The sequence below is a fragment of the Heptranchias perlo genome, unplaced genomic scaffold, assembly GCF_035084215.1.
Source record: "Heptranchias perlo isolate sHepPer1 unplaced genomic scaffold, sHepPer1.hap1 HAP1_SCAFFOLD_637, whole genome shotgun sequence".
Taxonomy (NCBI): domain Eukaryota; kingdom Metazoa; phylum Chordata; class Chondrichthyes; order Hexanchiformes; family Hexanchidae; genus Heptranchias; species Heptranchias perlo.
Window position 1 is genome coordinate 2,125 of NW_027139663.1, and position 14,410 is coordinate 16,534.

A 14,410-nucleotide genomic window follows, 5' to 3' on the forward strand; every position below is an offset into this window, starting at 1 on the left:
GGACCTTTCCCTCTCCCTTCTCCACCACAATTCTCCCCTTTCATCGTTACAATCAAGAGGGGCCTTGGATTATGTTTCAGTCAACGCTGATTTGATGATGTTCTGTCCTTTCAGGGGACAGATCCCAAACTCCCTTAACTTGACTCACACTCCCGAACTGTGCAGCTCCAGGCTCAGCTCTTTCTCAGGCTGGTGCTTATCATCATCTACATTGGCTCCCGGTCCGGCAACGCCTCGATATTAAAATTCTCATCCTCATGTTCAAATCCCTCCATGGCCCTCGCCCCCCCTCCCCTATCTCTGTAACCCCTCCAGACCCTACAACCCTCCGCGATGTCTGCATGGCCCTCCCCCCCACTCCCTATCTCTGTAACCTCCTCCAGCCCCTACAACCCTCCAAGATCTCTGCGTTTCCCTCGCCCCCTCCCCATCTCTGTAACCTCCTCCAGCCCAACAATGTCAATGGATGTTATTTACATGGACTTCCAGAAGGCATTTGATAAGGTCCCACATAAGAGACTAAGATAGAAGCCCATGGAATCGAGAGAAAAGTACGGACTTGGTTAGGAAGTTGGCTGAGCGAAAGGGGACAGAGAGTAGGGATAATGGGAAGGTACTCACATTGGCAGGATGTGACTAGTGGAGTCCCGCAGGGATCTGTCTTGGGTGCTCAATTATTCACAATATTTATTAACGACTTAGATGAAGGCATAGAAAGTCTCATATCTAAGTTTGCTGATGACACAAAGATTGGTGGCATTGTAAGCAGTGGAGATGAAAACATAAAATTACAAAGCGATATTGATAGATTAGGTGAATGGGCAAAACTGTGGCAAATGGAATTCAATGTAGACAAATGTGAGGTCATCCACTTTGGATCAAAAAAGGATAGAACAGGGTCCTTTCTAAATGGTGAAAAGTTAAAAACAGTGGATGTCCAAAGGGACTTAGGGGTTCAGGTCCATAGATCATTGAAGTGTCATGAACAGGTGCAGAAAATAATCAAGAAGGCTAATGGAATGCTGGCCTTTATATCTAGAGGATTGGCGTACAAGGGGGCAGAAGTTATGCTGCAGCTATACAAAACCCTGGTTAGACCGTACCTGGAGTACTGTGAGCAGTTCTGGGCACCGCACCTTCGGAAGGACATAATGGCCTTGGAGGGAGTGCAGTGTAGGTTTACCAGAATGATCCCCGGACTTCAAGGGTTAAGTTACAAGGAGAGATTACACAAATTGGGGTTGTATTCTGTCGAGTTTCGAAGGTTAAGGGGTGATCTGATCGAAGTTTATAAGATATTAAGGGGAACAGATAGGGTGGATAGAGAGAAACTATTTCCGCTGGTTGGGGATTTTAGGAGTAGGGGCACAGTCTAAAAATTAGAGCCAGACCTTTCAGGAGCGAGATTAGAAAACATTTCTACACACAAAGGGTGGTAGAAGTTTGGAACTCTCTTCCGCAAACGGCAATTGATACGAGCTCAATTGCTAAATTTAAATGTGAGATAGATAGCTTTTTGGCAACCAAAGGCATTAAGGGATATGGGCCAAAGGCAGGTATATGGAGTTAGATCACAGTCATGATCTTATCAAATGGCGGAGCAGGCACGAGGGGCTGAATGGCCTACTCCTGTTCCTATGTTCCGAACCCTCCGAGTTCTCTGCATGGCCCTCGTCCCCCTCCCTATCTCTGTAACCTCCTCCAGCCCCCACAACCCTCCGAGATCTCTGCGCTCCTCCAATTCTGGCCTCTTGCTCATCCCCCGATTCCCATCGCTCCACCATTGGCGGCCGTACCTACAGCTGCCTCGGCCCTAAGCTCTGGAATTCCCTCCCTAAACCTCTCCGCCTCTCTCTCCTCCTTTAAGATGATCCTTAAAACCTGCCACTTTGACCAAGCTTTTGGTCACCTGTCCTAATATCTCCTTATGTGGCTCGCTGTTAAATTTTGTTTGATGATCGCTCCTGTGAAGCCCCTTGGGACGATTTACTCCGTTAAAGGCACGATATAAATGCACCTCCTTCTCATTGTATGAAAGGCTCCATGTCCTCCCTTCTAATGAATGGAATCTTTCTCTCCCTCACAAAGGAACCTTTCTCCCCGTCCTGTGTCTGTGCTGAATCCCGTCTTACCCGAGTCTCCGATTAACGTCTCCCATCAAACAGGTGGTTACAACTTTCCAATTGCTAAATAATTCTCACTGTGAAGAGCTCACAATTTAAGAATCTTACTTCCCAACGGAACAAACAAAGGCTAAAAGCTGACATTACTGCAGTATAAAGAGAAACCCATCCCCAGTGTTACATTAGCCCATTTCAAGACTGTCTGATTAACCCTTTCTAAACAAAAACCTCTTCATAAATCACCTTAATAAACAACATTTTTAAACACACTTTTAAACACCCCTTTTAAAAACCCTTTTAAACACCCCTTTTAAACACCCTTTAAACACCCCTTTTAAAAACCCTTTTATAAACCCTTTTAAACACCCTTTAGACTCCCTTTTTAAACACATTGGCCCAGAGTCGGGTTGCAACCCACCCACTGACATTCCCTGATCTCCTGGTTCCGATCTGTTACTTCTTCCCATTCACATCCTCCTCTTCACCGTTAACCTTCAGCGTGTATCTCTTGCAGGGGAGATGGTCTTTCAGCATCTCTTGTATCTGGGAACGGGTGAGAATTACCCGGTGAGGAGTCAGGGAGGAGAGAGGGATCACAGTTATACCGCACGTTACCAGGGGGTCTCAGGAACTATCTCCCCTCCCCATAACACCAGGGGAATCAACGTAAACTGGGGATGGTCAATCAACGTAAACTGGGGATGGTCAATCAACGTAAACTGGGGATGGTCAATCAACGTAAACTGGGGATGGTCAATTAATGGAAACTGGGGATGGTCAATTAACGTAAAGTGGGGATGGTCAATCAACGTAAACTGGGGATGGTCAATCAACGTAAACTGGGGATGCTCAATCAATGTAAACTAGAGATGGTCAATCAATGTAAACTAGAGATGGTCAATCAATGGAAACTGGGGATGGTCAATCAATGTAAACTAGAGATGGTCAATCAATGTAAACTAGGGATGGTCAATCAATGGAAACCAGGGATGGTCAATCAATGTAAACCAGGGATGGTCAATCAATGTAAACCAGGGATGGTCAATCAATGTAAACCAGGGATGGTCACTCACTGTAAACTAGGGATTGTCAATCAATGTAAACTGGGGATGGTCATTCAATGTAAACTGGGGATGGTCAATCAATGTAAACCAGGGATGGTCAATCAATGTAAACCAGGGATGGTCACTCACTGTAAACTGGGGATTGTCAATCAATGTAAACTGGGGATGGTCAGTCAATGTAAACTGGGGATGGTCAGTGTAAACTGGGGATGGTCAATCAATGTAAACTGGGGATGGTCAGTGTAAACTGGGGATTGTCAATCAATGTAAACTGGGGATGGTCATTCAATGCAAACTGGAGATGGTCATTCAATGTAAACTGGGGATGGTCACTCAATGTAAACTGGGGATGGTCACTCAATGTAAACTGGGGATGGTCAATCAATGTGAACTGGGGATGGTCAATCAATGTAAACTGGGGATGGTCAATCAATGTAAACTGGGGATGGTCAATCAATGTAAACTAGAGATGGTCAATCAATGTAAACGAGAGATGGTCAATCAATGTAAACTATGGATGGTCACTCACTGTAAACCAGGGATGGTCACTCACTGTAAACCAGGGATGGTCACTCACTGTAAACCGGGGATGGTCAATCAATGTAAACTGGGGATGGTCAGTGTAAACTGGGGATTGTCAATCAATGTAAACTGGGGATGGTCATTCAATGTAAACTGGAGATGGTCATTCAATATAAACCGGGGATGGTCTATCAATGTAAACCGGGAATGGTCAATCAATGTAAACCGGGGATGGTCATTCAATGTAAACCGGGGATGGTCATTCAATGTAAACCGGGGATGGTCATTCAATGTAAACCGGGGATGGTCAATCAATGTAAACTGGGAATGGTCAATCAATGTAAACTACAGATGGTCAATCAATGTAAACTGGGAATGGTCAATCAATGTAAACTAGAGATGGTCAATCAATGTAAACCAGGGATGGTCAATCAATGTAAACCAGGGATGGTAAATCAATGTAAACCAGGGATGGTCAATCAATGTAAACCAGGGATGGTAAATCAATGTAAACCAGGGATGGTCAATCAATGTAAACCAGGGATGGTCACTCACTGTAAACTGGGGATGGTCAATCAATGTAAACTGGGGATGGTCAGTGTAAACTGGGGATTGTCAATCAATGTAAACTGGGGATGGTCATTCAATGTAAACTGGGGATGGTCAATCAATGTAAACCGGGGATGGTCAATCAATGTAAACTGGGGATGGTCACTCAATGTAAACTGGGGATGGTCAATCAATGTAAACTGGGGATGGTCAATCAATGTAAACTGGTGATGGTCAATCAATGTAAACTGGTGATGGTCAATCAATGTAAACTGGGGATGGTCAATCAATGTAAACTAGAGATGGTCAATCAATGTAAACGAGAGATGGTCAATCAATGTAAACTATGGATGGTCACTCAATGTAAACTGGGGATGGTCAATCAACGTAAACCGGGGATGGTCAATCAATGTAAACCAGGGATGGTCACTCACTGTAAACCAGGGATGGTCACTCACTGTAAACCGGGGATGGTCAATCAATGTAAACCGGGGATGGTCAATCAATTTAAACTGGGGATGGTCAATCAATGTAAACCAGGGATGGTCAATCAATGTAAACCGGGGATGGTAAATCAATGTAAACCAGGGATGGTCAATCAATGTAAACCAGGGATGGTCACTCACTGTAAACTGGGGATTGTCAATCAATGTAAACTGGGGATGGTCAATCAATGTAAACTGGGGATGGTCAGTGTAAACTGGGGATTGTCAATCAATGTAAACTGGGGATGGTCATTCAATGTAAACTGGAGATGGTCATTCAATGTAAACCGGGGATGGTCTATCAATGTAAACCGGGAATGGTCAATCAATGTAAACCGGGGATGGTCAATCAATGTAAACTGGGGATGGTCATTCAATGTAAACTGGGGATGGTCAATCAATGTAAACTGGGGATGGTCAATCAATGTAAACTGGGGATGGTCAATCAATGTAAACCGGGGATGGTCAATCAATGTAAACCGGGGATGGTCAATCAATGTAAACCGGGGATGGTCAATCAATGTAAACTGGGAATGGTCAATCAATGTAAACTAGAGATGGTCAATCAATGTAAACTGGGAATGGTCAATCAATGTAAACGAGAGATGGTCAATCAATGTAAACCAGGGATGGTCAATCAATGTAAACCAGGGATGGTCAATCAATGTAAACCAGGGATGGTAAATCAATGTAAACCAGGGATGGTAAATCAATGTAAACCAGGGATGGTCAATCAATGTAAACCAGGGATGGTCACTCACTGTAAACTGGGGATTGTCAAACAATGTCAACTGGGGATGGTCATTCAATGTAAACTGGAGATGGTCATTCAATGTAAACTGGGGATGGTCAATCAATGTAAACTGGGGATGGTCATTCAATGTAAACTGGGGATGGTCATTCAATGTAAACTGGGGATGGTCATTCAATGTAAACTGGGGATGGTCATTCAATGTAAACCGGGGATGGTCAATCAATGTAAACCGGGGATGGTCAATCAATGTAAACTGGGGATGGTCAATCAATGTAAACGAGAGATGGTCAATCAATGTAAACTAGAGATGGTCAATCAATGTAAACTAGAGATGGTCACTCAATGTAAACTGGGGATGGTCAATCAACGTAAACTGGGGATGGTCAATCAATGTAAACCAGGGATGGACACTCACTGTAAACCAGGGATGGTCACTCACTGTAAACCAGAGATGGTCACTCACTGTAAACCGGGGATGGTCAATCAATGTAAACTGGGGATGGTAAATCAATGTAAACCAGGGATGGTCAATCAATGTAAACCAGGGATGGTCACTCACTGTAAACCAGGGATTGTCAATCAATGTAAACTGGGGATGGTCAGTATAAACCGGGGATGGTCATTCAATGTAAACCGGGGATGGTCATTCAATGTAAACCGGGGATGGTCAATCAATGTAAACCGGGGATGGTCAATCAATGTAAACCGGGGATGGTCAATCAATGTAAACCGGGGATGGTCAATCAATGTAAACCGGGGATGGTCAATCAATGTAAACCGGGGATGGTCAATCAATGTAAACCGGGGATGGTCAATCAATGTAAACCGGGGATGGTCAATCAATGTAAACCGGGGATGGTCAATCAATGTAAACCGGGGATGGTCAATCAATGTAAACCGGGGATGGTCAATCAATGTAAACTATGGATGGTCACTCAATGCAAACCGGGGATGGTCAATCAATGTAAACCGGGGATGGTCAATCAATGTAAACCAGGGATGGTCACTCACTGTAAACCAGGGATGGTCACTCACTGTAAACCGGGGATGGTCAATCAATGTAAACCGGGGATGGTCAATCAATGTAAACCGGGGATGGTCAATCAATGTGAACCGGGGATGGTCACTCACTGTGAACCGGGGATGGTCACTCACTGTAAACCGGGGATGGTCACTCAATGTAAACCGGGCATGGTCAATCAATGTAAACCGGGCATGGTCAATCAATGTAAACCGGGGATGGTCATTCAATGTAAACCGGGGATGGTCAATCAATGTAAACCGGGAATGGTCATTCAATGTAAACCGGGGATGGTCAATCAATGTAAACCGGGGATGGTCATTCAATGTAAACCGGGGATGGTCAATCAATGTAAACCGGGGATGGTCAATCAATGTAAACCGGGGATGGTCAATCAATGTAAACCGGGGATGGTCAATCAATGTAAACCGGGGATGGTCAATCAATGTAAACCGGGGATGGTCAATCAATGTAAACCGGAGATGGTCATTCAATGTAAACCGGGGATGGTCAATCAATGTAAATCGGGGATGGTCAATCAATGTAAACCGGGGATGGTCATTCAATGTAAACCGGGGATGGTCAATCAATGTAAACCGGGGATGGTCAATCAATGTAAACCGGGGATGGTCAATCAATGTAAACTATGGATGGTCACTCAATGCAAACCGGGGATGGTCAATCAACGTAAACCGGGGATGGTCAATCAATGTAAACCAGGGATGGTCACTCACTGTAAACCAGGGATGGTCACTCACTGTAAACCAGAGATGCTCACTCACTGTAAAACGGGGATGGTCAATCAATGTAAACCGGGGATGGTCAATCAATGTGAACCGGGGATGGTCACTCACTGTAAACCGGGGATGGTCACTCACTGTAAACCGGGGATGGTCACTCAATGTAAACCGGGGATGGTCAATCAATGTAAACCGGGGATGGTCAATCAATGTAAACCGGGGATGGTCAATCAATGTAAACCGGGGATGGTCAATCAATGTAAACCGGGGATGGTCAATCAATGTAAACCGGGGATGGTCAATCAATGTAAACCGGGGATGGTCAATCAATGTAAACTATGGATGGTCACTCAATGTAAACTATGGATGGTCACTCAATGCAAACTGGGGATGGTCAATCAAAGTAAACCAGGGATGGTCACTCACTGTAAACCAGAGATGGTCACTCACTGTAAACCGGGGATGGTCAATCAATGTAAACCGGGGATGGTCAATCAATGTAAACCGGGGATGGTCAATCAATGTAAACCGGGGATGGTCAATCAATGTAAACCGGGGATGGTCAATCAATGTGAACCGGGGATGGTCACTCACTGTAAACCGGGGATGGTCACTCACTGTAAACCAGGGATGGTCACTCAATGTAAACCGGGGATGGTCAATCAATGTAAACCGGGGATGGTCAATCAATGTAAACCGGGGATGGTCAATCAATGTAAACCGGGGATGGTCAATCAATGTAAACCGGGGATGGTCAATCAATGTAAACCGGGGATGGTCAATCAATGTAAACGAGGGATGGTCAATCAATGTAAACCGGGGATGGTCACTCAATGTAAACTGGGGATGGTCAATCAATGTAAACGAGGGATGGTCAATCAATGTAAACCGGGGATGGTCACTCAATGTAAACCGGGGATGGTCAATCAACGTAAACCGGGGATGGTCAATCAATGTAAACCAAGGATGGTCAATCAATGTCAACCGGGGATGGTCAATCAATGTAAACCGGGGATGGTCAATCAATGTGAACCGGGGATGGTCACTCACTGTAAACCGGGGATGGTCACTCACTGTAAACCAGGGATGGTCACTCACTGTAAACCGGGGATGGTCAATCAATGTAAACCGGGGATGGTCAATCAATGTAAACCGGGGATGGTCAATCAATGTAAACGAGGGATGGTCAATCAATGTAAACCGGGGATGGTCAATCAATGTAAACCGGGGATGGTCAATCAATGTAAACTATGGATGGTCAATCAATGTAAACCGGGGATGGTCAATCAATGTAAACTATGGATGGTCACTCAATGTAAACTATGGATGGTCACTCAATGCAAACTGGGGATGGTCAATCAACGTAAACCGGGGATGGTCAATCAAAGTAAACCAGGGATGGTCACTCACTGTAAACCGGGGATGGTCACTCACTGTAAACCAGGGATGGTCACTCAATGTAAACCGGGGATGGTCAATCAATGTAAACCGGGGATGGTCAATCAATGTAAACCGGGGATGGTCAATCAATGTAAACCGGGGATGGTCAATCAATGTAAACCGGGGATGGTCAATCAATGTAAACCGGGGATGGTCAATCAATGTAAACCGGGGATGGTCAATCAATGTAAACCGGGGATGGTCACTCAATGTAAACTGGGGATGGTCAATCAATGTAAACGAGGGATGGTCAATCAATGTAAACCGGGGATGGTCACTCAATGTAAACCGGGGATGGTCAATCAACGTAAACCGGGGATGGTCAATCAATGTAAACCAAGGATGGTCAATCAATGTCAACCGGGGATGGTCAATCAATGTAAACCGGGGATGGTCAATCAATGTGAACCGGGGATGGTCACTCACTGTAAACCGGGGATGGTCACTCACTGTAAACCAGGGATGGTCACTCACTGTAAACCGGGGATGGTCAATCAATGTAAACCGGGGATGGTCAATCAATGTAAACCGGGGATGGTCAATCAATGTAAACGAGGGATGGTCAATCAATGTAAACCGGGGATGGTCAATCAATGTAAACCGGGGATGGTCAATCAATGTGAACCGGGGATGGTCACTCACTGTAAACCGGGGATGGTCACTCACTGTAAACCAGGGATGGTCAATCAATGTAAACCGGGGATGGTCACTCACTGTAAACTGGGGATTGTCAATCAATATAAATTGGGGATGGTCAATCAGTGTAAACTGGGGATGGTCAATCAACGTAAACCAGGGATGGTCAATCAATGTAAACTAGGGATGGTCAATCAATGTAAACTGGGGATGGTCAATCAATGTAAACTGGGGATGGTCAATCAATTTAAACTAGAAATGATCAATCAATGCTAATTAGAGATGGTCAATCAATGCCAGCCTTGTCCAGCGAGGCCCACACCCCGAGAATGAATGATGAATCTATCCCTCACCTGATGGAGATGGGCTTCCTTTTTCTCGGGGGTGTCCAGTTTGGTTTTCCCGAAGTACATCACTTGGACCTCGGCACTGACCTGCTCACACGCCTCGTCCGAAAGGACCAGCGCCCCTGGAACATGGAGAGGATAAGTCTTCAGTCGCACCGCCCACCCCCTGAGCAGAGTTAGAGGCCGAAACACCAACCGGGTGCGGGAGAGGGGTGGGGAGGAGAGGAGGGGGCAATCTCGGAGCACCAGGCCAACCCGGTGTCTTCTGCCCTGGGAGCGGAATGAGGCAACGAGGGTCACTGCTTTCACTGTCCCTACCCCCACACCTCCACTTTCACTGGGCAACGAGAGAGGGGGCAATAAATGAGGAACCCCCCCAGAGAGACAATCGAAAGAGAGTCAAGGGGAGGGGGTGATGTTTCCAGGTTCATTTTAGGAGAGACTTGCCCTGGTCACATGGACTGAGCAGTCAGATTATAAACCAGGAGATTTGGGAGGTCCAGTCACTAATGTTGGTGGATTGTGTCGGGGTCTGAATGTTTCTGGGCTCGGACCCTGGAATGGGTCTGATTGGATGGTGCTGACCAGAAGACGACAGATACCTGGTCTGAAATGGTCCTTCTCTGACTGATTCAAATGACGGTCTGATGTTGACTGATCCTCAGCTCTCGGACTTGTCTTCCTCCCCGAATCTGTAACGCAAGAAGAGTCACATGGGAGCTGGAGTGGGGAGAAATAGCCCAGGATCAAGGGTCTTCATATCACCAGAAACTGTACACCACTTAGGAATTGCATCCCACACCCCTCAGACACTACATCTTACTCGCCTCAGTCATTACACCCCACTCCCCTCAGTCACGACATCCCACTCACCTCAGTCACAACATCCCACTCCCCTCAGTCACAACATCCCACTCCCCTCTGTTCGAGACTGGATGATTCTCAGGGACTGAGCATTTCACGAGTGACATTGGGTGAAGAGTCTGTTTGAATGAACCCACGAGACTGATACCTGAGTCTGCAGACCCCGCTGGGATAGAGGACGGACTCTCAGCGGATTCTAGAGTCGTTTGTTCCTCGGGTCCCTGACTTGTGGATGTCTCTGGATCTGTAATAAAGGGACATAAACATGGGAGAGTGCAGGAGTGGAGAACACACGGATAGGTCATCGGGCTGGTACTGGAGTCCGGAGAATGGGAGACACCGGTCTTAATATAACCCACAATCATCCAATCCCACTCCCCTCAGTCACCACATCCCACTCCCCTCAGTCACCACATCCCACTCCCCTCAGTCACTACATCCCTCTCAACTCAGTCACGACATCCCACTCCCCTCAGTCACCACATCCCACTCCCCTCAGTCACCGCATCCCACTCCCCTCAGTCACTACATCCCACTCCCCTCAGTCACTACATCCCACTCCCCTCAGTCACTACATCCCTCTCAACTCAGTCACGACATCCCACTCCCCTCAGTCATTAGATGCCACTCCCCTCAGACACGACAACGCACTCCCCTCAGTCACGAAATCCCACTCCCCTCAGCAACTAAAAACACTCATCTCAGTCACGACATCCCACTCTGTTTGAGACTGGATGATTCTCAGGGACTGAGCATTTCAGGAGTCACATTGGGTGAAGAGTCTGTTTGAATGAACCCACAAGACTGATACCTGAGTCTGGAGACCCCGCTGGGATAGAGGACGGACTCTCAGCGGATTCTCGAGTCGTTTGTTCCTCGGGTCCCTGACTTGTGGATGTCTCTGGATCTGTAATAAAGGGACAGAAACATGGGAGAGTGCAGCAGTGGAGAACACACGGACAGGTCATCGGGCTGGGACTGGAGTCCGGAGAATGGGAGACACCGGTCTTAATATAACCCATAATACTCCAATCACTCTCCCCTCAGCCACCGCATCCCTCTCCCCTCAGCCACCGCATCCCCCTCCCCTCAGCCACCGCATCCCACTCCCCTCAGCCACCGCATCCCACTCCCCTCAGCCACCGCAACCCCCTCCCCTCAGCCACCGCATCACCCTCCCCTCAGCCAACGCATCCCCGTCCCCTCAGCCACCGCATCCCACTCCCCTCAGCCACCGCATCCCACTCCCCTCAGTCACCGCATCCCCCTTCCCTCAGCCACCGCATCCCCCTCCCCTCAGCCACCGCATCCCCCTCCCCTCAGCCACCGCATCCCCCTCCCCTCAGCCACCGCATCCCCCTCCCCTCAGCCACCGCATCCCCCTCCCCTCAGCCACCGCATCCCCCTCCCCTCAGCCACCACATCCCACTCCCCTCAGTCACCGCATCCCCCTCCCCTCAGTCACTCCATCCCACTCCCCTCAGTCACCGCATCCCCCTCCCCTCAGTCACTCCATCCCACTCCCCTCAGCCACTCCATCCCACTCCCCTCTGTTTGAGACTGGATGATTCTCAGGGACTGGGAATTTCAGGAGTCACATTGGGTGAAGAGTCTGTTTCAATGAACCCACAAGACTGATACCTGAGTCTGGAGACCCCGCTGGGATAGAGGACGGACTCTCAGCGGATTCTCGAGTCGTTTGTTCCTCGCGTCCCTGACTTGTGGATGTCTCTGGATCTGTAATAAAGGGACAGAAACATGGGAGAGTGCAGGAGTGGAGAACACACGGACAGGTCATCGGGCTGGGACTGGAGTCCGGAGAATGGGAGACACCGGTCTTAATATAACCCGTAATCATCCAATCCCACTCCCCTCAGTCACGAGATCCCACTCCCCACAGTCACTACATCCCACTCCCCTCAGCCGCGACGTCCCACTCCCCTCAGACACGACCTCCCACTCACCTCAGTCACTCCATCCCACTCCCCTCAGTCACTCCATCCCACTCCCCTCAGTCACTCCATCCCACTCCCCTCAGTCACTGCATCCCACTCCCCTCAGTCACCACATCCCACTCCCCTCAGGAACTACATCCCACTCCCCTCACTCACCACATCCCACTCCCCTCAGTCACAACATCCCACTCCCCTCAGTCACGACATCCCACTCCCCTCAGTCATGACATCCCACTCCCCTCAGTCACTGCATCCCACTCCCCTCACTCACCTCATCCCACTCCCCTCACTCACCTTATCCCACTCTCCTCACTCACCACATCCCACTCCCCTCAGTCACGACATCCCACTCCCCTCAGTCACGACATCCCACTCCCCTCAGTCACTACATCCCACTCCCCTCAGTCATTACACCCCACTCCCCTCAGACACTACATCCCACTCACCTCAGTCACAACATCCCACTCCCCTCAGTCACAACATCCCACTCCCCTCAGTCACAACATCCCACTCCCCTCAGTCACAACATCCCACTCCCCTCTGTTCGAGACTGGATGATTCTCAGGGACTGAGCATTTCACGAGTGACATTGGGTGAAGAGTCTGTTTGAATGAACCCACGAGACTGATACCTGAGTCTGCAGACCCCGCTGGGATAGAGGACGGACTCTCAGCGGATTCGAGAGTCGTTTGTTCCTCGGGTCCCTGACTTGTGGATGTCTCTGGATCTGTAATAAAGGGACAGAAACATGGGAGAGTGCGGGAGTGGAGAACACACGGACAGGTCATCGGGCTGGTACTGGAGTCCGGAGAATGGGAGACACCGGTCTTAATATAACCCACAATCATCCAATCCCACTCCCCTCAGTCACCACATCCCACTCCCCTCAGTCACCACATCCCACTCCCCTCAGTCACGACATCCCTCTCAACTCAGTCACGACATCCCACTCCCCTCAGTCACTACATCCCACTCCCCTCAGTCACTACATCCCACTCCCCTCAGTCACTACATCCCTCTCAACTCAGTCACGACATCCCACTCCCCTCAGTCACTACATCCCACTCCACTCAGTCACGACATCCCACTCCCCTCAGTCACTACATCCCACTCCCCTCAGTCATTAGATGCCACTCCTCTCAGACACGACAACGCACTCCCCTCAGTCACGAAATCCCACTCCCCTCAGCAACTAAAAACACTCATCTCAGTCACGACATCCCACTCTGTTTGAGACTGGATGATTCTCAGGGACTGAGCATTTCAGGAGTCACATTGGGTGAAGAGTCTGTTTGAATGAACCCACAAGACTGATACCTGAGTCTGGAGACCCCGCTGGGATAGAGGACGGACTCTCAGCGGATTCTCGAGTCGTTTGTTCCTCGGGTCCCTGACTTGTGGATGTCTCTGGATCTGTAATAAAGGGACAGAAACATGGGAGAGTGCAGGAGTGGAGAACACACGGACAGGTCATCGGGCTGGGACTGGAGTCCGGAGAATGGGAGACACCGGTCTTAATATAACCCATAATACTCCAATCACTCTCCCCTCAGCCACCGCATTCCCCTCCCCTCAGCCACCGCATCCCACTCCCCTCAGCCACCGCATCCCCCTCCCCTCAGCCACCGCATCCCACTCCCCTCAGCCACCGCATCCCCCTCCCCTCAGCCACCGCATCCCCCTCCCCTCAGCCACCGCATCACCCTCCCCTCAGCCAACGCATCCCCGTCCCCTCAGCCACCGCATCCCACTCCCCTCAGCCACCGCATCCCCCTCCCCTCAGCCACCGCATCCCCCTCCCCTCAGCCACCGCATCCCCCTCCCCTCAGCCACCGCATCCCCCTCCCCTCAGCCACCGCATCCCCCTCCCCTCAGCCACCGCATCCCACTCCCCTCAGCCACTCCATCCC

General features: G+C 49.0%; 1 protein-coding gene across 2 annotated transcripts; it reads right to left on the reverse strand.

Moving 5' to 3' along the window:
• Positions 1-400: 400 nt before the first annotated feature.
• On the reverse strand, positions 401-14,042 carry LOC137317890 (serine-rich 25 kDa antigen protein-like). Of its 2 annotated transcripts, XM_067980894.1 has the most exons (8): positions 13,818-14,042; positions 13,132-13,227; positions 12,187-12,282; positions 11,357-11,452; positions 10,694-10,789; positions 10,284-10,373; positions 9,688-9,803; positions 401-2,666 (listed from the first exon to the last, which is right to left on the reverse strand). In XM_067980894.1, exons 1-8 carry the CDS (start codon positions 14,026-14,028, stop codon positions 2,577-2,579), a joined length of 891 nt encoding a protein of 296 aa, XP_067836995.1. In that variant the 5' UTR covers positions 14,029-14,042; the 3' UTR covers positions 401-2,576. The 2 variants fall into 2 exon arrangements, with proteins under 2 accessions (XP_067836995.1, XP_067836996.1); XM_067980895.1 differs by lacking the exon at positions 10,694-10,789.
• Positions 14,043-14,410: the final 368 nt, after the last annotated feature.